Below are 27,039 nucleotides of genomic sequence, written 5' to 3'. Positions count from 1 at the left end.
GAAACGAAACGGATTTTTATGTAATTTTTTTGGCTATTGTGCCATTAGTCAAGCCATAAAAAATATTTACAGATCAGATGTCAAAGTCAATCTTGTTGCATGCTTGTTGTAATTTAATTAGTCAATTAGAATTGTGATTTTGAATATTTTAGCGTTTAAGTGTTGCTGCTTTTTGGATTTTTTTTGGTATCGCTGTGTTGCTGCAAATAATTTAACATGTCTACCATTGACTTACAATTATATGGACGTCGGGTCCGCGCTAAAAAGTGTCCGCACTTGTAAGGCGCTAAAATCGTATACAGAGCGCGACACTCCGCTTTAGTCTTCATTTGTTCTACTGACAGCGCGATACTGCGATGACATTACAATTTAAATTTCGAATAGGTTGACTTGGGACATTTTTTCGTGGTTTTTGTATTAGACCCGTCGTCCATTTATTTGTAAGTCAATGATGTCTACCCTTAGAATAATAACGCATAGAATGATAGTTTCATATCAAACGAACTGTCACAGGTGAGGCAAAAATCAAATTCATGTAGGCTAGTTTTAGTAGTAGGTTAATTTTCGGTTTTAGTGAATATTTATATAAAAATACAAGTTGAAACGCGTAACTTCCTTGTGGAATGTGAGTTAGTATCTATTTTATGTTTGTCTGACGTATTTTTACACTCACTTACCGCACATTTCGTCATTTTTAGCTAAAATTCTGGAGCTATTCGCGGTGCAAGTTGACCTTGAGCGCTGAAGGCCCGCCCGCTCGTGTAGGCCCAGTGGGAGTGCTTCAATTTGCCTCACTTAGCGTATGCGGACTAGGTTTCTATGCGTTATTATTCTAAGTATCTACCACTGTTTTAAATAAATAAATAAAAAATAAATAAATTTTAATTATTTTGCTAAGCTCTTTATTTCAAGCTTATATCTAGGAAAAAAAATTGAGCCTGGATAAATTTTTCTGGGAATAAAGTACCAAGCTCCATACTAATTCGGTACAAGTCCTTTCGACTTGACGAATAAACCACGATGTAGACCAGTCACTAAGGTAAATAACGATGAATTGAAGGTGATGATGGAAGCCGATTCGTATCAAACTACCAAGGAATTAGCGAAGTTGGTTTATTGTTAGCATACCTACCAGTAGCGAGGCGTGAAAATAGTCGTTAGTAAAGCCGGCCTAAACAAAAACACCTACCTTAACAAAAACTTTTTTGCCGTTAAAAAGACGCCTCGTGATACTTAACAAAATTTCATTGATTAACTTATTCTAGGCTTAATTGGTGGGAATCGAGTTATATGGACGCGTCGCCACTGATACCTACCCATAATATGACATAATAGCATTTGAATAATGACGGCGAAACTCGCAGCAAACCAGCTTTACCATAATTGCTCCATGATAACGCAACACATCACACTGCTCGAGAAACAGTTTTAACACTACAAAACCAGCAGTTAGAAACCATCCGTACTGGCCCTTAGACTGGCCAACCGACTACCATATTTTCAGAGTTCTATCGCAAAGGTTTAAATGACCTTCCGATTAGATGGCAGAAATGTATAGACAACGAGGGTAAAAACTTTGACTAAACAAATATTATATTTATCGAGTTCTAAGGTTTTCGCGATTGTTACACATAGGAAATGAAACTATTTTTCCGGACTTAAATCGCGTATATTTTTTTTTTCAAACAGTCCTTATAAAACCTTATAACAAACAAAATATTATATTTTATATTAAAAAAATTATTTTCATTAAATTTGAATTGAATGATATTCAATTATTTTTTGTGAAATTACTCACTAGTTTGTTATAATATTAATACAAAGATCCAACACTTAGAAAAAATCCCTTCGATCCGGCCGGATTCGAACCGACATCTTCTAGCAAACCGCGCCAGATGCGAAGCCACGGTACGAATTTCTCTATGTGCTTATTGTTTGATTTTTGTATTTGGTTTTCAACGACTGTTTAGCCGTAGCGCCATCTATGAGAAATCTATGAAAATTTGTTTCCAAGTGTTCGATCTTTGTATTAATAATTATAACAAATTGTTTTAATTTTTCAGCAGGAAACGGCAATTTCATACTTGTAGCACCTAATATACAAACGTTACGAATTTCAGAAATTATCTTACAAGATCAAGTGCACGCGTACGCAAGAAACGCGATACACGTGTTTAAAAGATAAATATTATGCTTACTGAAACAAAATTTTGTAGTAACTGATAAAAAGTACACGCGCTTCACTAATTGTCGTTGACAATGTAAACTTATGTCATTTTGTTATGTAATATACGACCTAGAAACTGGAACTTAGATCTACTCAGAGCTACATAGATATCGTTCGTCGAGTCAGAGCGGATTAAAAGCAATAATGCCCCTTATCATATAAAATGTGAAATACCATTTCTTTAGAAATCTTATAATAAGTAATAAGAACATTGACTTACAATTATATGGACGTCGAGTCCGCGCTAAAAAGTGTCCGAACTTATAGGGCGTTAAAATCGTATAAAGAGCGTCTTTCACGCTTTAGTTTCGTTTGTTCGACTGACAGCGAAGCAAGCAAAATTAGAAAGTACTGCGATGACATTTCAATTTAAATTCAACGTTTTAGCTTTGTCATATTCCTTTACATGTCACTACGTTTAAATAGGTTGACTTGGGACATTTTTTGCGTGGTTTTTGTATTAGACCCGTCGTCCATTTATTTGTAAGTCAATGAATAAGAAGTAAACATTTATACAAAATTACCGCTTCTATGATTGTCTTTTGATTTTATATAAATATTAAGTCTTCTTCATATTCTTCTTCTTCTTCTTATCATATCGATGGCATACTTAGTGCCAATAAAGCTCCTTGTGGAATAGTTCGTCCAGAGAAGCACTGTCATCTTACCTATTTCTGCCGCCAAGCAGTATGAGCATCATTATTACGTTCCGGTTTGGAAGGGTAAGGATGCTGGTGGAATTGTAGGCATATGAAACTTGTCAACTTATAATTCAGGGTAACGGGCGCAGCGGCAGAACCCCTAAAATCTTTGCAATTTAAAGCTCTGAGTGGCACTGCAACAGTATGGCGTGTCGCTTACCACCAGGCGCACTACTGTTCTTTCCATCCTGGAAACATTCATTAAGGCATGGCAGTAGATGATGTCGGGAAGCAATACCACATGTGAGCTGAATACCCTGCACCGTAGGTAACGCCGGCGCTGCATGCCATCGTGGAAGAATTTGCCCAATCTGCGTACGGTACCCGCCGATTGTTGCCCAGGGTACGTACGTTCTCGGATCAGAATCACTAAAACGTCTGAAGAAATAATATTAAAAGAAGATGTTATGATAAAATTCTTTACTATCAATCTCAGTAACTTATTTTACATTAATCGGAAGAAAATTTAAACACAAGACCACACAAGTAGTTTAAAACCGTACTTAAAGTAAATTATTTGCAAAAACAACTTGATAAAACAGTTCTAGTAAATTAGGCTGTTCACAAACTATAGTTAAAAGAACGTTAAAAATTTTTACGTAATTCATAAGCAAACAAAACTAAATATTATTATTTTTGTTGCATTAACTAGCAAGTTACACATTATGACCTACGATATCATCATTCAATTTTCAATTACCTTTTGCCGTTTTTAGTTTTTTTATACATATACATGTCAGAATAGCACTAAAAGATTCGAGATACAACGTTCGCGTTTCGCTGGAAAAGGCAAATCTAGAGATTATGTATGGCTATAAATAGTGATGCGACGGAAGTGTCATAATGGAAACAAAAACAGACATAGACGTGACAAGTAAATCATTACGGAAATGGAAGCGGATGCGGATCATCTCGTCATCCATCTCTTCCGCTATAAAAGTTGCGGAAACGGAAACAGATGTGAAAAAGTTCAGTTGCGGTCTCAAACGCAGAAGTCTGTTGCATAGCAAATAAATGCGTAGGGCCACAAAGTGATTTAAAAATATGCCTTGTAACTCATGCATTATGATCAATTTAGTATTTCAGGAAAAGTGACAGTTTATGGACCTACCTCAGGAAGTTGTGGATGTTTAGATTTTTTTTTTTGGATACGAACACCCACAACAAAACTTTATTTTGTCACATTTACTAGTACTCATTGGACTTTCCTTTCCCAGTCAAATTATTCTCTCAATCTCTACATAATATCACGCACACACAAACATTACAGTGTGAACATGTATAAGTAACTAGAAAAAAACAATTTATAAACTTTATTCCTTTACGTGTCAGCAGTTCGTGCTGTAAGGAATGTGACCTTAATATCTAAGTCGTCACCAATATGACGTCATATCATCTATCCTTCTTGGGAGGTCCGCAGGCTAGCATCTGCTCGTATTTCTTCATTTGTTTCGTAGCCGTTTCCATGTCCACATCCGTCAAGTAGAATGCTTCGAAGTTAGATAGAGGACGAAGCATGGAAAACAGACGCTCTGCATATTTCCTAGGAAGAATTGAGAGAACAGCTAGAGTAATTAGGTCCAGAAGCCCATTCACAAGACAACAACCACAAAACAAACAAAAAACAAAAACCATTTAGGAAAGGAAATATATGTTGTAAGTCGAGTTTTGTTCAAAGGACAATGGCAAACTACCATATAAATTTTATTAAATTTTATTTTAATCATAATTTGTATGCGTCTGCTTATGAAAAATATGTGAAAATATGGACTTGAAATCCTTCAACAAATTTTGTTTTGGGTTTACTATTCTGAGAAGTCAGGAAATAAAGATATTCCAGTTAGAAGTTTCGGAGGTTATGTGTTACGTAATTTAATAAAATATATTCGGTGTATTATTATATCAAAATAAACTACAGAAACTACAAAATTATTTTGTATACGGTATGGACAAAAGGCATGAAGTCAACCCATAACAAAAAACTGAGTTAATTAATAACATACCACAGACTATGGCACTGATAACTTGAACACAAATTTTTTTTTTTTTTGTTTTGGGAACTTTTTTGTCAGTTTTTACCATTTTCTCTCGTGGTATTTTGGAGTAGGAATTATCGACTTTATTTTTTGTAATGAAGTAGTTAATTTCACAACAATTTTATTAGCTTATTGCAAATCGGTCGAATCAGTACATTTAACGCACACACTCAACATAGTATTGATATTACGTGAACTAAATGCTGACCATATCGATACGTAGGTACTGAAATTTCTTTTTTTGGGGGCTAGATTTCGCTCAACGTTACGAAAGTAAGAAACTGATAGTTGTAGATATCAGTCCGGTTACATACTAATTAGTCTTTAGAGTTTCTTTTAAATATGATTTTATTTCCAGATTTAGACAGGCCACTATTATAATTTGAAAAACCTAGTGAATTTATTTTATTCAAACTTGTAATTAAGACATTTGAAGACGCTAACGAATTATTTTAAGAATGATTTTGCCATTGTTCTCTAATGATATTGTTGCAAAATGTTTATTGCTGTCTGGTCTAGATGATTCGATTTGCCTTTTTATTAAATTGAATCGAATTGAAATAAATCGATATAAAAAATCGTAAGATCGTATGCACTTGAATCATTTTCATAAAAATCGAACGTAATGTGCATCCTTGGTAGTGAGAATCCACAGGATTGCAATGTGGACATTGCGTGGAGTTCCTCTGTACATCGAAATTTGTAATAATTATGGAATTATACCAAATTCCGCATTGGTCGTTTTCGCCCACGATTTTCGACAGAAATGGGTAAAAACCCAGATAACATCATCATTGCCGTGAACGTGAATGAAAATTGTCTAGAAACAAATATTAATGAAAATGACTGTACCTTCATCAGAATAACGACAGATTTACCTATACATAACTGATAAACGAAACAAAGCCCAAATAAGGTCGACTTGGCAACGATACATACCTACATACTTCGACATATCACTTTTTCGAGTGCCTAAGAGACAAACACGAGAGCACCAGAGACGTAATGACCTGCTCAAACAAAGTCATAGTGATCTTTTTTATTCGTATAATCTTGAAAAATATACAGAATTTATATCTTTCACACTACTTACTGAGACATTCACACTGCTTAATTGAATCAATCACAATAATATATGATTTGATTTCTTAAATCAAGAAGTGTGACTATTTCATAAGATCCATTTGATAAGAGTCAGTTTCTTTTTCAGTGTGTAGTAGCTTCAATTAATTCAGTGTTGCCTTTACTTGTACGAAATAAGGTTTATAATCCTACTTACCGGGCATCAGCGCTCTTATCGTCCAACATGGCCGACAGAGCTCTAAGCGCGTGACGCCTGGCAGTGACGGCTGTGGCGGGTCTGGTGCGGAGCAGGTCTCGACCTCCGCTCGCTAGCGCGCACGACACCACCAGAAGACGGGCTGCTGCACATCTTACAAGCCCACTCTTGTGCCTGTTTGGAGAAAAATATAGAATACAGTAGTACAACGAAAAGGTATCCGAGGAATCAATTACGAATTCAGGAAATACAAAAGGACCCAATATCAACAAAATAATACCATATTGCAGCTAGCAATTGTTGTCATCAAAACATCGAGTATATAACCGGAAATAGAGACGAGATGTCATTTAATTTGTTTGAAAACTATTCTGCCATATCGTTCTGCAACAACTGCGCTCCGATTGGTTAGCCCGAGTTCGAAACAATTGACGGGTGACGTCAATGGTTGTCGTCAACTGTTTCACTTCAAATCGACCAGTTAACTTGAGCAGTCGTCTTGAGTTAATGAGCGTCCATTATGGCATAATGGACGAAAATTGCAAAATTACATATTTAATATTTAATTACCGATGAAATGTGATTCCGTTTGTTTTGTAATTAGATGTTTTGCTGTTTTTCCTACACCACCAATAAATAAATAATATTTTTGGAATATACGGAGACGTACACACATGTCAGTAGTTGGTCTGTCTATATTTCAGTGCAAACGAGAGTTGATATTTATAAGAGCTGTATCGTTAATGTGTTACCAGGAATATATGGCCCTTATTTCGTCTCTATTTCTGGTTATATGCTCGATGCATCAAAACAAACAACTATGGCAAAAAATATTTCAATAAACATTACAGTTGTGATGACGATTTTTTTATACCGCCGCCGCCGCTGCCGATGAATTTGGCCGGCGTAAAATCTTATAATAATATTATTCTAATGTATGAAGTTTGAGCTTCTATGTTAATTATTTACTATAATATTTCAATACAACAACTTCGTGAAAACAGTGGAGATCAAATCGTGTAAAATAGCTGCGCTTATGATGAATATTTTTTTCATGCAGTTAATTTTCCCACCCTCTCTCCGGATAAAATTAAAGAAATAAATGACACAAACGTAACTATAGTCACAAACAACACCACCAAAAAAATACCCGACATATGTTTCGAAGAAAGTTCTTTGTTTAGCGTCAAACAAGAAACAACTCATGAGATAATGCCTTGTAGAGAGGCGAAACAGGATTTATATTAAAAATACGCTTGATAACGGAGCCGTTCTCGATTTGTCTTTTTTTTCATGGTACCAAATAATGAGACTAACAAATTGTGCATTTAATGGTAAGCGACACGCCTGCCCATTGCAGTTGCAGTCCAATTCAGAGCTTTAAATTGCATAGATTTGAGTCCCATGTCCCATGAGCTTGTAATTTCACCAAGACCTTTGCAGTTCAAAACCGGAACGCAGTAGGTAATGCCCACATTACTGCTTGGCGGCAGAAATAGGTAATATGGCAGTATTTCTTCCGGACGAATTCTTCCGAAAGGAGTTCTACAGCTACCGAAGTCGAAATCATGACCTTGGGACTGCAATTATATTATAATAGAAATAGTGGTAGTCATACCCAGTGCCGTGCACGCATAGCGCGGTGACCGCGTGCGTGAGATCAACGTTGCAAATGACGTCATCCAGCGCAACGTTGGCAGCGCGTCGCACGGTGCGGCTGTAAGAGCCGGTCTTCACCAACAACGATGATATCGCCTCGTGGAAATCCTGCTGGCATAATTACGTTACTTTCATTGACGTAATTATGACCCGCGCGACCTACTTCTTTATCACGCTTTTATGGAACGACGCCAGTGCAAAGTCCCTTCAATTTTAGGTTATGGCTTCACTTCAGGAGTCTAAGAACCAGCGCAAACGGGTGGACGGGAAGGCAGAGGATATTAAATTTGTCAATGTTTAAATTATGCAACAACGACGACAACGACACACAACAACGAGTCAACCGGTTATGCACCGGCGCCCGCCTTAATGCGCAAGGGTAGCGGCAAATAGGAGGGAGTAGACACTGTGGTACGCTGGCGGACGCTCGCAGTATTATAAGAGATGTCCTCCTTGAGTGTGCGTTGGCTGGTATAAGATCCTCTTCCCTCCGTCTGCCAGTTTGCACTAGCCCTGACTAACTATGAATTACATTTCAAACGCATTAAAAGCGTTATCGTGTATGATAAAAGTGATTAACGACAGAAGAAGATGGACGTACGGGTTTCTTAGTGTAGTTAGTGTTTTTCAAGATGGTCGCCAGGCACTTGCACGCTGTTCGCGCAACTTGTGGGCGAGCTGATTCTATAAGCATTGTCACCTACGAACATAATTCACGTTAAAGGCCGAATGAACGTTACGTGAATCATGTTAATGTTATTAACAAAATTAATATTCAGAATCGATCATAAGTAAGCATTCTCACTGTCGTAATAATGTAATATTGCATAAGTTTTAACAGATACCTTCTGTTATTTAGAAAACATACTTTTCTTATAAGATCAGTGATCCGCCATTCCGAGATCACGCGCCAATATTTATCTAAAGCTGATGGTATCTCTTCCAAAGTTTCCATTAGCTCATGCCTGCAACATTATGAAATTCTAAACGTGTTTCCCTTGTCTTAAATTCTATTGGACTCTACAAAACTCTCTCTACAAGACTCTACACAAGTTGATGTGATGTGAAATGTAGTAAACGCAATAATGTCTGTAGTTAGCATTTTAATTAGTTAGATTATACCTATCGAGTTCGTAGGTTTTAGCGATTATTATACATAGGAAATGAAACTATTTTTCCGGATTTAAATCACGTATATTTGTTTTTTCAAACAAACCAAGGTTTCGTGCCCTTTACAGGTCCCATCGTCACGGGTGTCAACAGTGGAAAAATAGTTTCATTTCCTAGATTATTACCTCTTTCAGATACTATATTGTATATTTGAACGGTTAACAACCGTGGCCATGGGACCTGTAAAGGGCCCGAAAAGTTAGTTTGTTTGAAAAAACAAATATACGCGTTTTAAGTCCGGAAAAATTGTTTCATTTCCTAGATTATACCTGTTTCAGATACTATATTCTATATTTGAGCAAGATACTTTAATAATATATTAGAGCAAGAAGTTTATAAGATTTTCTTTAACAAAAATCAGTAAAAACGAAATATGCGAAAACGCGCGTGCGTGTCTTTCAGTCTAAAAAAGGTGATGTTATGACGTGACTGAACCATAAGGCCGTTTTCTGGAACTCTACTCCCATTTCCGTCCGAAACATTACTGTCAAATAAGTAATACTCGACCTTCGAGGATGGAAAAAAAAGAGGACAGGAGCTGCCCTATTTACGAAATAAACGTACCTACCTAAACCAAAATTGTACCACACAAATGGCGAATTTAGTGTTGTACCATAATCATAGATAAGTTAATATCGACATCCAAATGTGTGACTTGAATGTTGAAGCTGCTTTTTATGTTTGCAAATCTTGTAGTTTACTGTAATCAAAGTATGATTAATACTAGGCTATTATTACTAGGCAAGTAATGAGCCATTTTAATCAAAATTAAATATAAAGTTATTTACCAATAAATTTAACGATGGAATTGCATTATCATGTAATCTAGTTACATTCAAAGTTCTATTAAAATTTGACTCTTCAAAATGGAGCGATCAAATGAAGATGGCATTTGATCTAATGTTTATGTTCCGCAGTCCTATAATTTCCAACCATTCTTTCTTTCTTTAAACTTTAAAAATAATAATAATGAAATAATAAAAACCTCGTGAATTGAACCTCACAAAGTGAATTGTTTTATTTTAATAACAGAATATTGATAATATGTCTGCTTACAAGAACAACACTATCTCAAAATAATCGTTATCAACAATCATCACAATATACTAACAAACAGGCAATCTAAAGTAACCAAAGCAAAATTCAGCAAGACATGAATAAACTACTTAAATGAGTTTAATTACATGAGATATTTCGGTTATTGTATGATTTATCGACAGAAAAATAACATGGTACACGTGTAATGTAACATTCGGTTGATTTCGGCTTTTTCTAATGCCGCACCCCTTAATGCTGCAGCGACGCATTTTTATCAATACTTAAATGTTCTCACTGTCAATATTTTTGTCCATTTTATTACAATACATGCGAATAATTCAATAAAATACTTGGAAAAACATTTGTTTTGACATTTTGATGTACTTCCCTTTGACAACCGTATCATGTACCTCATGTACTGCGAAATGGACACGGTTGGCATTTAAGTTGACGTTACGTATTTTCAATTCCCGTGTTTGACACAGACCAATGTAATGCTATCTCTTTTGGCTTAAGACGGCACGCAATGGTTAAACAAAGACAATAACATGTTTATGTTTTCAACGTCGAAATGCATCATATACTCGTATATATAATGTCTGACTTATATATGTCAACATAACATGTCCTTTAGTGCCCATAGTCGAAGTCTTAGAGGATGGAAAAAATTGGTTTAAATAGTCTAAGGTACCTACTCGAACATATTAAAAGAGAAACGTCAAGTCAAATATGATTACAAATGTCAAAGTATGAAGCTTCGAGTACTACTTATTTGACAATAATTGTTTCAGATGGATGTGGGTCGGAGAACGAGAGCAGGGCCAGGTCCGCAACACGTATTGTAGGAGGCATGTTTTTCTCTATTTGTGGATAGATTACACTATAAGTTCAGTCGACCGATGAAAGACTTACCACGATGAAGAGTGCAGTCGTTTCAATAGATCTATACAAACCACGTCGCACCCGCGGTCATACAGACATCTATCAGGCGATGAGATACTACCGGGGGAGCTACTTCTTCTTTCTGATTTCCTGTACCATAAATAATAATATGAATCATCAACAGCCGTCTATTCTCCCTACAAGGGCAAGGAAAGAGTTTATGCCATAGACCGCCGTGCTGGTCGAATGCGGGTTGGAGATTGCACATTTTTTCCAAGTGTTGTGAATTTTCTTCGACATCTTCTCTTTCACCGTTGCAAGAGGTTAACTTTAAACATAATCCAATAATTGATAAATTAAAGTCATACGTAGAATCGATACGCTAAGATACCCTTTCTCTTCTTGATAGGTTCCGAGTCTTCTTACGTATTCAACAGAAAATTTACACTTTTTTTCCGGAACGGTATTCCAGCTTTGTGATTGAAATTTTGTATTTATGTAATGTAATTAAAGATGGATTGGCAGAAATTGTTTCTTACAACGCTGTTCATTAATCATGCCGTAAAATGATTTTGTTCGGCTCGCAAGTTAAACATTGTTTGTTTAACAACTTTCTTCACACTGATCTACTCAGAAACAAGTAGTCGGTTAGGGGGTCAGGTACCTTAGGGCATTGATTGTACATGCCGCCAAAGGGAAACATCTAGCTAACCAACTAACGCTTACAACCCACCAGATAACTACACTTATTATAGACTGCCTCAGTGGCCGAGCGGTTACCTTCCTGGATTGCAATGCAGAGGACCTAGGTTCAATTCCCAGGTCGGGAGAAGTATTTGTATGGCCTACAAATATTCCTCTCGTGAGTTTGGCTGTAATTTGTGGTTGCCTATATGTGTGTCCATAGCACAGGCGATACAGGGTTTCCCTGGTGCGGGACTATGAGTGTGTGCGTTATTATTATTGTTATAATTAATTGCCTGGTCTCAACTAAGTACCAGAGCAACGGAATTGACTCGGGGCACTTCCCAGAACATCCAGGCCAGAGCCAATTTAGAAATGTTTAAGTTCCCACTTCGGTTCTACAAATCGAACCCGTATCTCCTCATCCAGCGCCCATATATAAGCCGCTGGGTCTATGAGGACATCAAAATGTTTAAGTGAATGAATAGTTCTTTCCCATGGCTATTTGGACGTAGTTAAACAAAAAGGATCCAATCCACATCTGCTCACTTTCGAGATATGGCAGTTTGAAGTTTAAAAATGTTTCTCCCACTTATTTTATTTCAAAACTTATCATGCCATGTAACTCCAGAGATGTTTATTTATGTTTGTATGTTGGATTTTTTTGCTGATCTAAGAGGTTAGACTTTAGGAACCGTTTGGTACACGTAACTAATTTTTTAATAATTTTGTGGATTGCATCCTTTTTGCTTAACTAGGTACGTCCATTTAAATGAATGATTTTTTTTACCATAACTAATTTCCTGATGCAGCACACTATTAGGGTTTGCTAATGATAAGGATTTGCTAATGGTAGGGTTTGCTAGTGGTAAGAAGTTTTACTGCAATTCGCCAAGTACCTTTATCTTAACCATTTCGTTTTCGGGGTTAAAGGGTAAAGACAACCAGCACAATTACAAGTACAGGACCTTTTAGAGCTCATGTATATTTTTAAAGGCTGCCGTATCCACTTCCTAAAACTTATTTCCTGTATGCATGACGCTTTCGTGTTAATACACTCCCGGACACATAATTCGAGCCACCTCGCATCAGTATTGAATGTCCTAAGCTTAAACCATGCTTAAATAATGTTTGATTGATCAAGAACTGTCCTACGCAATTTTGAAACTAGAATATTAAAAGTCAACTCCATAAGTCCTTTTTGGAAATTCAGACTTGCAAAACTGGGGGAAACCTTTTCTTCGATGATAACACAATTTTTGTATTCTAGCCCTTTAAGGCAAAAACGCGAGGTGGCTGGAATTATGTGTCCGGGAGTATATAACAGATATCCTACGTTTAATTGTCCCAACAAACTGACCTGGTTTGTGACCATGATCTCAAACGTCTGTTTGTAACCGACTTCAATTCCTTTATTTTTTGTTTGATGCTAATCGCATCCTGCTCAGAAAAACTTGAAACATTGGTCTTAGTTCTCTTCAGATTTGAAAACACGTCAAATTTCTCGTTATTTTGATTGGGACTCTCTGCACATATTGGAGGCAATTGAATGCCTTTCCGTAGCGGAGAAGCTAAAAATTATAAAATGCTTGTTTGAAGAATTCACCGAGATCTATAAACTTTATAAATATGTAAATGAAATACGAGCGCTTACCATTACGTGAGTCATAAATATGGGGACTCTCCCCAGATGCTAAATTTTTCGTTCTTATTTCCCATCTATCTTTGTTCTTCTCGAAAAGACTAGGCAATGTGCCTGACTTGTTTAAACTATTTGAATTGTTGTTAAATAGCGAATTCAATAACGGCGGGCTGTTAGGACGAGAGTGGTGTCTTGGATTGATCGGAGGTAACTTAAATGGTTCTTTTTTATTCTCACTGTTCTTCATCATTTTCACTTTCAGCCCAGTGTTGCTAGTAAATAATAATTCAACGTTATTATCATGATTTGCATCACCACTAACATCTGTTGGCGGAGATATCTCAACTGAACTCTCTTTTCTAACATTTGATTCTTCAGTCAAAGGCGTCAAAGTACCGCCAAGGCGTATAATATCTGGGACATCAAACGTCTGTTCATTATTGTACACATCGCTTTCAGCTAACCTTTCTCGGAGCTCTTTTATGTCACAGTATGTGTTCCCATTTCCACTTCTTGGACTGTCACTCCTGAGAGAGTCTTCCTCCATATCAGAGCCTGGCAGCGATAATTCATGAAAATTTGAAGTGTTTATTTCATCACGCACGTTACATACGTCACTCATAATTGTATCCTCAGAATCGTCCGTTAGTATCCTAATTAATTGATCAGAGCTACTTGCGCTTCTATTAACGTCATTGTAAACATTCTCCTCGGATAACGATATGGAAACCGGAAACTTTGAAGTGCTTTCGTCTATAGAATGAGGAGGCGTGCCATTGAAAGTATCATTAATGTATTTTGTGTCTTTTCGAGTGTTTGAAACAATTTCTGTCTTTGAAAATGTGCTATGGGCACTAGATAGTTCTATTCTGTATTCTACTGTTTTATTTTCTGTAATGGACATGATGGACGTTTGTGTTTGAAGAGAATTGCTGTGTGGAACCTTAATCATGCCTTCTTTTTCGGCCAGCTCTATGATGGTTTTGCTGGTCTGTGTGAAAGTTTCTTGGGCTAGAATGGAACATCTTTGAAGGCTGGTGGTGGTAGACTTAGTTAAGATATTATTAGCGCACTGAACGCTGACATTGAGAGCGACCGATTTTTTCTGGTGGTCGTTGATGATGATAGTACTAGCAGTGTGGCGTAGAGGAAAGGTCCTTTCACTGTCTTCGCTGTCGCATTCTACTAGGTACGTCTCCTTGCCAGACGAGTTGTTCCTGTCTTCACTACTATCCGTAAAGTCAGACGAGTACACGCGAGAGGAAGTTAACGTGGTAGGAATACTTTTTTGGGAATCTGTGTAGGTCACTTGACCTACAATGTCTTCAATTTCGTCGACGTCTTCCTGATTGGCAGCCATATAAACACAATTTAATGCAGTCAATATTCACAACAGCCTAAACTACACTAAAACGAAGGGCTACTTTGCGGGTTGTAAGAAAGTTTTCTTATCTCAGGACGGTCACTAAAAGATTGTCAAAGTGAGTACTACAGGTATCTGTTTAGCAGTATTGGTACAATACATACCATATTAGAGAATTTTGAAAAATAATTTGAAAAACAATATAATTGAAACATCAACAGTCATCTACGTTTCATTTAATGTATTTATAAACATTTCAGTGCAATTCTGACGGGCCATGACAATTTAAACCTGGAAAATGTCAACTCCGAAGAATTCCGTATTTTTTTGTCGTATAGGAATATGGCTTTATGAAAGCAAAGAGTCCAAACTTTTCAATTGTATTACTAATAACAATAATAATAATAATAAAATCTTTATTTCTTAAAAACTTGGTTTCTTGAACAATAGTGGCTGGAGTCTCCTTTTAACCATAGCCTGTGTCAGGAGGCACCGCTCTTCATTCGCTACACGTATTAAATTACAAAAAACCAACTAATCATTCAAAACACATTTGAAGGGTACACGAAAAAAAGGGGCTCATCGACATTTTTGGTAAAATTCAACCTACCATCTTCATTTGATAAATTTCAAACATGCCATTGACGTGATTTATTCAAAACAGCTTGAAATGGGCTCAGTCCACAGTAAACCCATATAATAAACAGTCCATAAATGACTAATAGGGGCTTACATGCGGAAGCGTTGAAAAACGTGCTCATTTTCCAGTCCAATTCAAGAACGTACCCATTGCGCAGCCATTTTGAACGATCTGTCATACTTTGGCGCGTTGACATTAGGAACGTCAAACACATTTTTAGATTTCGTGGTTCGTTCGATAAAGTTGTGCGTGTTCTTGCGAATTTCGAGTAGAAAAGTAATTCGATAAAATGGAAAGTGAAAGAAAGTATAGCTTCAATTAATAAACTTTTGCAAATTAATTATTTTTTATTATTTCCTGGTTACCTATAAACACTATGTCAAAGAGGTAATAAGGGGCACATTGCAGCAATCAGCCCCTTTTTGCTATGTTAATTTGTAAGTTACCTTAAAAAAAATGACACAACTTTGTTATGATTGAACATATGGTTAAAAATGATGATTTCAGTAATGTTATAGGCAAGTGAAATGTACAATATACAGAGAATAACTTTTAATTCTGGCTCTTTAACGAATAATTAAGGTTTAAACTTATAATTAGCCATTTTCTCTAATTAATCTTTTTGTTGATGACCCCTTTTTATTCCTGTACCCTTCATTTCTCAATATACCGTTCAAAATTACAAAAATATTAAAATTATCGTGTGTGTTATGTATGGGTAAGTACGTGTATTTAAGAGTGGACGTCAAGCAGAGCCTCGCCTTCTTCATATATTTTTCTCGCAATCCATTTCGATATAATCTTTTTACACTCATAATACAATTTGTTGTATATTTTTAATTCCTTATTCTCTATAAATAAATCTCAGTAAAATTTTGTATCGCTTATATTTTTTAACTAATGTAGATAAGAAGCGCATACCTTTAATTCATGAAAGTAGCAATTATTGGTAATACTTCTGGAAAATCTGCTCCCTTCATGCTGAACAAAGTGGCGACCAGCCATTCTAATATCAGAATGGCTGGTCAAAGGTAACCATTATTTAGACAAGGTAGCAAATAGGTAGCAATTCTTGAATATACATTCAATGCGAGATGCCACAGGCGACCAGCCATCCTGACGGTCACCATTTATTTACGTTTTACGTTGAATGTTTTGATTAAGTTTTGTTTTTCTTCTGTTTTATTTCTGTTTTTTTTGTGGTGTCGTTGTAGTCTTGATGTGGTAAACAAAAATAAATGCATTTTCTTTCTTTCAAATTCCTTATGCTACATGGCTTGTCAACTTGTCACTCTGAGATATAAGTTGACAAGCCATGTGCCTGTAATTTCACCAGCACCCTTACCGTTCAAAACCTTACCATTTCTTGACGTATCATCCCGCCAATGGGCGCCGGGCTTTACCCTTTAAAATCGGAACGCAGTATTGCTCACATTAATGCTTGACGGCAGCAATATATATTTTCCTCGCTATAATGAGGTGAAAAGTTGTGTGTTTGTCTTTGCGATAAACATCCAACATATTCTGAAAGAACAATGGTTTCGTTATAATTAATTTATTTTAATTTTGTAATGAAAGTTCGAACAAACGTCATTTCGGAGAAAAATAATTCGAGTTAGTGATGGGTTACCGCTTCTGCGCATTTGGGTGACAAAAATCGGTGGTAGTGACCCGTTTAACTTTTGCAGTTAGTCTTGATCTGTCATGTTTGAAATAAATATTGTAAAGAGCAACTCCTAGAGTCTCTTGCTCATTCTTCTTTGAGGAATATATCTTAGTATTTATGTGGTCTGTGAATCTGTCTTACGAATGAGCAGTAGAGTTTAATCATGGCGATATCAAGTGTAATTTGCTTACCTATTAAATCAAGATTATTTGAATTTGAGTACTTGCTTGGACGAGCACTTTCACAAGTCTAGGTACAGCTACCGACAAAATAAGGATGTTAAAAATAAAACGATATAGATACATTAAAATATGCCATTACCATTTAATCCACATCGAATCTTGCTCGCACTATTCAAAAGTACAATATCACAACGACAGGTACCCATAATTTATTAACTGTTTAAAAACTCGGTGAATTGAGATCAAAAGTTGTATGTCCAATTACTATAAAGTACATGTTCGGCTATGTCAAGTACAGTCAGATAAGTAGACTTTCATAGTAATCTTTATTTTAAGGTCCTTATGTTTCTAGTCTATTTCTTTTGTTATTTGTAAATACAATTGTAACTTAAAATTAAGCATATACATAGGTTAGCATCAACAAGCCAAGTTTGTGAAAATAAAATTTGAAATGTTGTCTGATACGATTCGTCAAAAACATAATAAAGTTAATGTAGAACACATGACTTTAAAAACCATATCGCACATACGGTGTAACAAAGACATAATTGTAAAAAGTACCAAAACAACATTGACTTACAAATACATGGACGACGGGTCTAATACAAAAACCACGAAAAAAATGTCCCAAGTCAACCTATTTAAACGTAGTGACATGTAAAGGAATATGAAAAAGCTAAAACGTTAGATTTAAATTGTAATGTCATCGCAATACTGTCTAATTTTGCTTGCTTCGCTGTCAGTCGCACAAACGAAGACTACAGCGTGAATGACGCTCTGTATACGATTTTAACGCCCTATAAGTTCGGACACTTTTTAGCGCGGACCCGACGTCCATATAATTGTAAGTCAATGCAAATCAAGATAATTATGACACAACTATCATAAAGTATATTTACTATGAAAACAAAGACGTTTATAATATGGTGTCAGAGTTATACACTAGACCAAAATTGAAATGGACAAAATACAAACACTTTATGTTATTACAGAAAATTTTAAATAGTACAATTATATAATGGCTTTGTTACACAGGGTGAACGACAACCGTCGAATGTCGTCAATGACGACAACGAATCCAATTAAACATTTGGGACTCAATTAGCATAACAAATCACAAAAGAATTAAGAAGATTGTGAAACCCAGTGTCGCGTATCACATAAAAATTCAGAAGATTGCGAAACCCAGTATCACGTATCACATAAGAATTAAGACGATTGTGAAACTCCGATACCAGAGCGCAAGGTACTTTGAAACAGTGGCATTAGGGACACTGATATGTATTTACAAAGTAATTAATTTTGTTGAGCTGGGCTAAAGTAAGTTATTATTCCTTTATTTGACAGTTTCTTTTCAATATTAGTAGTTTCTGTACCAACACAGTCATTTTCGCTATTTGTATGGTGACGGCTGGCTTCACAATCGTAACATTCCAACAAGTGTAAACTGAAACAGGGTGAATGAAATATAAGCCGGAAAAAAATCTATTCTTTATATCTTAATAAATTATAATTTTGTTATCAATTGTTTCACATCTCTTTTTTTAGGAATTGTTTTTTGATTAAAAATTGGTTTTTCAGAACCATTCAAAAATTTTGTGGTAATAAAATTGTTGAATACCACAATTTCAAAAGATCTCTTATATATTTTAAGTAGGTATCTATTAGTTTTTCTAAACCAATTAATAAATTTAAATATGTATAAATTATTCACCCTGTTTGGGATAAAATCACGAAATTGTTCAGATCGTTAGTACAAGTACAAATTCAACGTTTAAGAACACTTTTACAATTTATAAAGATTCTACAAGTTCAATAATTATTCTTAAGACCAATAAGAAGAAGATGACCAACGTAAATTGCACTTATTGTTAGTTTAGTGCACGTCTTTGTGATCAGTAAGAAAAAGACCGAAGATTTCATTTTATATTTAGAGTTGTGGAAGAGGCGATCACGGACACTCCACAAATTTTGACGGCATGTAATTTTAGTTTTAAGTCATTATTTCGCCTTCACGATCGAAGAATTTGAAGATGCGAGTTTGTACCAGAACCGATGTTAGTCGTACTTATGAACTACTCTATAAACTTTGACGGCATGTCATTTTAGTTTAAAGTCGCCATATGAGTCGTGTGTGGACTAGTCCATAAACTTTGATGGCATGTAATTGTACCATGGATGGGTTAGATTTATAAAACTGTAAAAATTGTCTGTGTTTTTCTTACTGTTCAAATAATTTAGGTATTTCTTATTATAAATAAAGACATTTTTGTGAAATAACTCCACTAATTTGTTATGTTTTTTAATACAAAAATCGAACACAAAGAAAAACTTCTTCGACTCGATGGAACTTGAATCCACGACCACGCTGTACCGTAGTGCTGTTCTGTACCAACTGAGTTACAGGTCAAGTTATCGAGTTGACGAAATTCTTCTGTGTTTTTGTTATAGATCTTTGTACTGGTTTTCCGGTTTTCAGCGCCATAAGTGACATCTAGTGAGAGACTTTAGTAATTAATATAAGAAAGAGATTTCTTATTAGTCAAAGATTAAAATCTTCATGTTTTTATTTTTCGTTTATTTTAACATTTATTACGTTATTGTATAGTAAAACGATGTAGATTTCGGAAAATTCAACGTCAATAGAATATACCAAATGTTTATAAGAACAATTTTAAAATGCTATATTGCACAAGTAAATAAGGTTCAGAATTGTTTGCGGATAGTGAAAACCCATTTCTACCATTGGACATAAGATGAAACAATTGAAATCGATACCTCCCATGTAAGTTGTTGTAAGTTAAAATATCATTTTTTTGCTTTTTGACTTTAACATATATTATTTTGTATATTATAGGTTCCATGTTTGAAAGTAAACAACATTAATTGATTAGAAGAATGATATATTTAAGTTATTAAAAGCCAAAAATGGTATTTTGACTTACAACAACTTACGTGTGAGGTATCGAAATATTTCAATAAGTTAGACGTACTCGTGAAATGTGCTACTACGAGATATTCGTTTGTCTTGTTTATCAAATATTTATACTTCATTATTTTTTACCATTGGTACAACTTGTCTAAATACAAACACGTTGTGTGCAAGTGTGAAACTATAGTCTAGGCCTCTCCCGCAAACATGTCTGAACAAGTCCAATAGATATCATCTATCTACTAATACAATCGATACATAGACAGTCGAACATACAATAAATACCCTTTGATATCCTCCCATTAAGTAACTACCTTATCACCACTTAAATAACTAACATAAACCAAACAAAACAAAATCGTAGTATAAGTACGGTAACTCCATACAAACGTAGCGCGGTTTGCATGTGTGAGCGCCCACCGCACGCAGTGTAAGGATACACACATTCGCATAATCTCGAGGTGTCGCACGCGTCATTCATTATAGAATTGAAACGTTCGTTGTGTTAAAAAAATGACATTAAACAGTAGATTTCAAGTTGATTGAATGTTTTATTACCATGATATTCAATCATTTTTTGTGACATTACACCACTAGTTTGTTATAATTATTAATAACTGCCTTCTTGCAAGAAGCACATAGAAAAATTCGTTAGGTCTGCTGGCTCGTTCCGTGGCTTAATTGCCAGAGCATCTGCCACGGATTGCCTGAGGGTGGTAGTTTGAATCCAGCCGGATCAAATGATATTCTCTAAGTGTTCGATCTTTGTTATAAATAATAATAACAAAATAGTAGACGTGTTTATTGTCGTTAGAACAAGATTGCCTCAAATTCAAAATTGTTCGTCATTAACTCACACTCAATCAATATACCAATCCGTGATGCTGGTATAAAAATTTGAATACGTAAGTACTGCATTTAATAAAGGTTATCACGTTATTAATATAGCATAAGAATACTGAGTACTTGTACAACTAATTTTTTAAAATTTTTTTTTACAACTAAAGTAATAATGTGACAACCCTAAGATTCTAGCGAAGTGTAGATATGTTCGCGCCGAATAGTCAGGAGTTTTCTTACTTATTATACTATGTGCTGCTTAATTAGCATAAAATTATATATTAAAAACAACTATAGTACTTGTGGACTTATTGCAGTAATTATAGTCCATTTCACATAGGATGGGTACTGTGGCATTTTAAATTTTTACGTTGCATGTTAACTACTCTTTCAACCAGCTTACAAAAATAAACAATATTTATTAAAGTTTAAAAAAGTTTTAAGTAGATAGAATCAGAAGTGATAAAGATAAAAATAAATTACCCCAAGCACTTGATGCGTAAAACCACGAAAGAAAAAAACCAATGGAAGTTCCTTAACGATAACTTTGTGCTTTAAGATACGAGTTTGAGAAACTAAGGCGACATTATGCCTTGATTACTATCAGAACCGATGTCGCCAAAACTCACATTTTTAATTGTAACACATTGACTTACAAATAAATGGACGACGGGTCTAATACAAAAACCACGAAAAAAATGTCCCAAGTCAACCTGTTCGAAATTTAAATTGTTATGTCATCGCAGTATCGCGCTGTCAGTAGAACAAATGAAGACTAAAGCGGAGTGTCGCGCTCTGTATACGATTTTAGCGCCTTACAAGTGCGGACACTTTTTAGCGCGGACCCGACGTCCATATAATTGTAAGTCAATGTTGTAACACTACAATATCTTGATATTGATTGGTCGTAGTTTCAAATATAAAAAGAAATAACAAATTCTGAATTGTTAATATAATTTATACTTTACCCTGTTGGCATATCGTTGAAAGGTTCAATACAATCAATGCCTACTATTACAAGTTATGTCGTTTCGATGTGCTGCGATCTAGCGGTTAATTGCTGAACGACGACGGATTGGAGTTTCTAGTAACAAACAAATTATTTCGATAAACAGAAAATTGACAATTTATTAAAATAAGGCTTTCCGATGATATGAAATACCAACACGGATAATATGTTTGATGCGGCTATTATTTTCACAATCCAAAACAGCACAATAAGGCATTTTTCTAGGATTTTAGAGAATTTGCACGAAAGAATGATACAACCATACAAATTATCTACCCATACCGTACAAAGCGAAAATTACCGACTAAGTTTAGATAGGTCTTTCGAGACGTTGTTGTTGGCAGTTGTTGTATGCGTAAAACGGAATATTTTTCCACACAGATTGACACAGCGTCGATACGAGTGCATACACCTTGTATGCTGGTTGATTTTGTTTGTTTTGAATTCTGCATAACGTTTTTGGAGTAATTATTCAAATTTCGTTTTGCTGTTGTTGATTTTATGCTTTGTTGTTAAATTTTTATTTGGCTATTCGGGATTTTATTTGTTATGGTTTTTTAACAACTTAATAACAAAATAATCGAATCCTTTTTATTGTGTTTATTATTTGTTCTTAATTTATTGTCCCTAAATCGGTTCTCTCTTCGATACGAATTATCTCAATTTTTTTTTCATTCATTTTACGTCACTACATCCCTAGAACCTTCAAATCTCATACGCCATCGTACCCATGCTATGTGAAATTAACTATAGATACTGTTTATCCATTAATTAATTAACTGTCCGGAGTTGGTTAACGTATTTTCAAAGTTTCATGCTTTCCGTGCCGTATTTTATTCATTTTCACTATAGTCTTGATTCGGACAAACGCTAACTAAATTTAATATTGGTTCAGTTTATGCGCCTGTTTATTGGTCTGCGTAAGACTGAAGATATAATTTTAGTTTATATCCGAAAATAGTTGAGTAGGTAGTCGAAAAGTCGACTTTGACGGCATATAATTTTTGTTTAGAGCCTTTTAAATACACACGAGCAAATACACAAGTTGCTGTCGAAAAAACGAAAATTAAAACCTTCTATTTCCGTTACAAATCGATGACTTACTTTCTTAAGCTCTTATCTTATCAAGAGTCATTATCAGGAGATGGCAAAACTTTCTATTTATTTTAAATTTCTTATCAAGGGTGTTAATTTTGATGTATTAATAGTTAAAAACCAGTAACTTTGTGCTTTAAGATACGAGTATGAGAAAGTGAGGCGACGAAATGTAACAATTTTTTTGCGTATATTCGTTTTTTCAAATAAACCAACGACGTAACGTGTCGGGTCCTTTACAGAGTCCATGGTCGCGTAAAAACAAATATACGTGATGTAGATTGGTCACACAAGGCGAGTTTTAGCACTTGCACTTAGTACTTTTATACACTTGCGATTTAAAGGCGATCGCGTCGATGCAAACGGGCGACTGCATCGATACAAACGCGCGATTACATCGATGCAGTCTCTTATGTTGAATAATTATGTACGATACATTAGTATTGGTTTATGCACATTATTTTATTTTGTTAATTGTAAATTTAAAAGAGAAATTAATAAATACATTGAATAAATAAATTTGTTAATTAATTTAAAATTTGCATTGCGTTTTTTATCGCGTTTATATCGCTGCTAGAAGTCGCCGCCCGTGTGTAACCGCTGTTAGATACGAAAAAAATAGTTTAATTTCCTATGTGTAATAATCGCGAAAACTTAGGAACTTCTATTTCTATTTAATTAATATTTCTTATTAAAAATAATTATAAAAAATATAAAACGAAATGTTTATATTATTAATTACAAATATAAAACATTTTTTCTAAATACTGTAATAAAGTAATTGCTAATTAGTTAAATTACACATGAAAAATATAGAACAAAAATCCTCATCTTCAACATTTCAGACGCTCATTGCAAAACATAGGCCTCCTCTAAAGATGGCCACAACAAGCAGCAGTGCACTGCTTGCATGCAAAGGATTTTCGCTAAATTCAAGGCCATCGACCTTGTTGTCACCACTCTTTGGCCACATCAGCTATCTATTCCACGAGCAATGAACAAACTACAATAAATAACGCTGCTATCAAATTCACTGTATGTTTGCAGTCAAAGCGTGTAGTCATAATCAATTTTACGCATTAACTGTATGCAGTCGATCTCGGCTGCATGAAGTCGGTTTCGGCTGTATGCAGTTAATGCGAAGTCGTTATCCGAAACCTCGACTGCACGAAGTTGATAACGATTTCACGCATAAACTCTATTACTATGGTATTTATAATTATTATTGTAACTAATTTGATATGTATTGTTATGTATATGTATGTATGTATGTATGTGGGTGTCTGTATGTATGAATATAATGTAAGTATGTGGTTATATGACATATAATTTTTATCTGTTATTTATTTTATGTAATTTCTTCCTATATGTATAAAAATGAAATTTTGAACTATAACTCCATAAGACTACGCGCGTGTGTCACGGGAGTCATAGAAAGCCTTAATTGTCAGTTGGTTCATAGAATAGAATCATTTATTTAATGTTATTTATCAATGTCACGATATTACAATTGAAAATACTTGTCTTTGTGGGAAATGCTTCATTTCATTATAAAATGGTTAAATTGTTAGTTAATTAACCATTTTAGATAACTAATTATTTTCACCTTTTTGTGGGAATGCTTCATTTTATTATTGTTAGTTTGGCCCTTATACTTAGAATCCATCGAAATACAACGAAGTCAAGTAAAACAAAATTACAATTGAATATATTACATATATATTTAATCGTGTTTGTTTAATGTTTGTTATTTGTTTAGTATGTAACTGTTTGTGTTTATATAAAAAAAATTAACTGCATGCAGTTAAAACCGACTTCATGCAGTCGAGATTAATTGCAAACATGCAATCTTTCTGTTAGCAACCTAATTCGGAGATATTTTTAAATTCAGATGGGAGGTATTATCCTCTGTTGTGTATTAATTCGTTTAAGAACAAGATACTTTTCACTTCTCATGCTCTTATAGTTCGTATTTATACTGGGTGTAGGCTGCATAAAACAGGATTTTATGCTCTAGTGCATAAAATAAAATCGTCGTTTAAGACCGAGGCAATAACGCCTGCGCCAACAGCCACGCACACTAGAATTTTATAAAATAAAGTTTTACTTTTGTTTTTTTAATCCGTGTTATATTTACAAAATTAAAAAAGTAGGCAACAGTAATTCTAATAAGTTATAAGAAATAGAAATGCATGAAAAATAAAAACTAGTAAAATATAACTGAGACACGTGTAGAAAAAAAAGTAGTACATTGGCGGTATTGTTGTAATATTACATTCAATTTTAATTAAATAATCGTTTATTTATAATATTGCTGTTTAATTTCCTCGAAAAGCAGAGTGTATAACTCGTTCATAAAACCCATTTTACCCTCAACTTGATATACTCGTGACGTGTTTTATGCACTTGTTGTACAATCTACTATTATCTATTCCATATCGGCTGAGAAAGAATGCTTAAATTAAGTTTTAGTTGCATTATTCAAGGGGTGAGGGAGGCCTAGTGATTTGTAATACAGCTAAAATGTAGGTATCAAACACCAGCCATCTTACTATTACATATACTAGTGTAATATGTGCCTACTAAGATTTATACTGTTTTGTATTTTGCGGTGAGAAATAAACCTGATAATATATTATTAAGGTGAGGTCGACTGAATTTCGGTCGCAGCGTGTGACGTGCTTGTGCGAGTGAAGGTAGGGGGTGAGAGAAGTGGTCACTTCAGTGTTGATGCGCGTGAATAGACACACTTCTTGCTCCATTACAATATATGACACAAATTCCTCGTACAAACGCTTAACAACAACTGAATAAAATACGGTCGTCTGGCGCCCAAACCGAATTTCAGTCGAACGTAAATTACGCAACTCAAAAAACGCGACTTACAACTCACAAAATTAAGGTCGTTTGGCCTCACCCTTATAGTTGCGTTTGCCCAAATCGACGCAATTATTTCAAAAGTGGTCTCAAAATTAATAACACATTTTCGTAACATATAACAAGTTTTATTTACTCCAACGCGTCATTTTGATTGATTATCCCACATTCTTACTATTTTTTTTCAAGATGGAGTAAAATAACAATTTAATGCGCAAAAGGGTTGCCAGTTTATAAGTAGCTAGTGATTACAGTAGATAAAAACTATTGTATCGACTATAGTCGATATCGACTTCGTTAATTTTACGCAATAAAAGCCGAATTTGTTTCATTTAAATACAAATTAAGATTCACGAAATACAAAAATGTTACAATTATTAATACAAAGATCGAATACTAAGAAAAATTCCATCGATCCGACTGGATTCGAACCAGCGCCTTCAGCATACCGTTGCTGACGCACTCCCAACTTAGGTACGGAACGAAACAGCAGATCTTACAATTCTGCGTGTGCTTAAAAAGAAATAATTAATTATTAAAACGGCATAACATTCACACTTCAAGCGTTTCTGCGAAATATTCCCCTTTCCAGTGTTCCATTTTATTTTTTCTATATTTTTCCACATTTGACAGTGACACCTATAAAAAGTTCAAGATATTGAACTCTACTATAAGAATTTGTGTAAATAAGCAAAACAGGGTATAGAAAACTACAATACAATATTATTTTATAATTCATGCTAAATAAAACATTAAGATCAATGCAAACGTAGAACATAATATGAGTTTAATTATGTTTTTCTAATTATTCTGAAATTTTTCCGAAAATTTTCGACTATTCGAAATTGGTTAGTCCTTTCTCAATTTATCGATAAAACTTTCCAACAACAGCTACATGACTATTCAAAATTTGACGAAAAATGGCAAACCTGCAAACGTCATTTTACTCCCTCTTAAAAAAAAGGAAATCTACGTTGCACGTGCAATAATGTTGTGCAATCAAACAATAAACAGTATATATACGTAATAAAATACTTTTCTTATATTTCCAAATATCGTCGTTTAGGTTTTTCTTGCAGCAGTCGTATTAAACATTTGGCCTACCATCAGCTCAGTC

General features: G+C 34.8%; 1 protein-coding gene across 3 annotated transcripts; it reads right to left on the bottom strand.

The window, feature by feature from the left end:
- Positions 1-3,487: 3,487 nt before the first annotated feature.
- Positions 3,488-14,960, bottom strand: LOC113237791. Of its 3 annotated transcripts, none has more exons than XM_026474453.1 (9): positions 14,846-14,960; positions 13,331-14,663; positions 13,037-13,247; positions 11,023-11,142; positions 8,771-8,867; positions 8,504-8,602; positions 7,878-8,010; positions 6,244-6,355; positions 3,488-4,471 (listed from the first exon to the last, which is right to left on the bottom strand). In XM_026474453.1, the coding sequence occupies exons 1-9, from the start codon at positions 14,894-14,896 to the stop codon at positions 4,321-4,323; spliced, it is 2,307 nt and encodes a 768-aa protein (XP_026330238.1). In that variant the 5' UTR covers positions 14,897-14,960; the 3' UTR covers positions 3,488-4,320. The 3 variants fall into 3 exon arrangements, with proteins under 3 accessions (XP_026330238.1, XP_026330236.1, XP_026330237.1); XM_026474451.1 differs by having other exon boundaries at positions 3,503-4,471; positions 6,244-6,417; positions 7,862-8,010; XM_026474452.1 differs by having other exon boundaries at positions 3,506-4,471; positions 6,244-6,417; positions 7,862-8,010; positions 13,331-14,954.
- Between the last annotated feature and the right edge of the window lie 12,079 nt (positions 14,961-27,039).

The sequence above is a fragment of the Hyposmocoma kahamanoa genome, unplaced genomic scaffold, assembly GCF_003589595.1.
Source record: "Hyposmocoma kahamanoa isolate Upper Pololo Valley unplaced genomic scaffold, ASM358959v1 94, whole genome shotgun sequence".
Lineage (NCBI taxonomy): Eukaryota > Metazoa > Arthropoda > Insecta > Lepidoptera > Cosmopterigidae > Hyposmocoma > Hyposmocoma kahamanoa.
The sequence above is the reverse complement of the archived record's forward strand: the minus strand, read 5'-3'. Positions and strand labels throughout refer to the sequence as shown.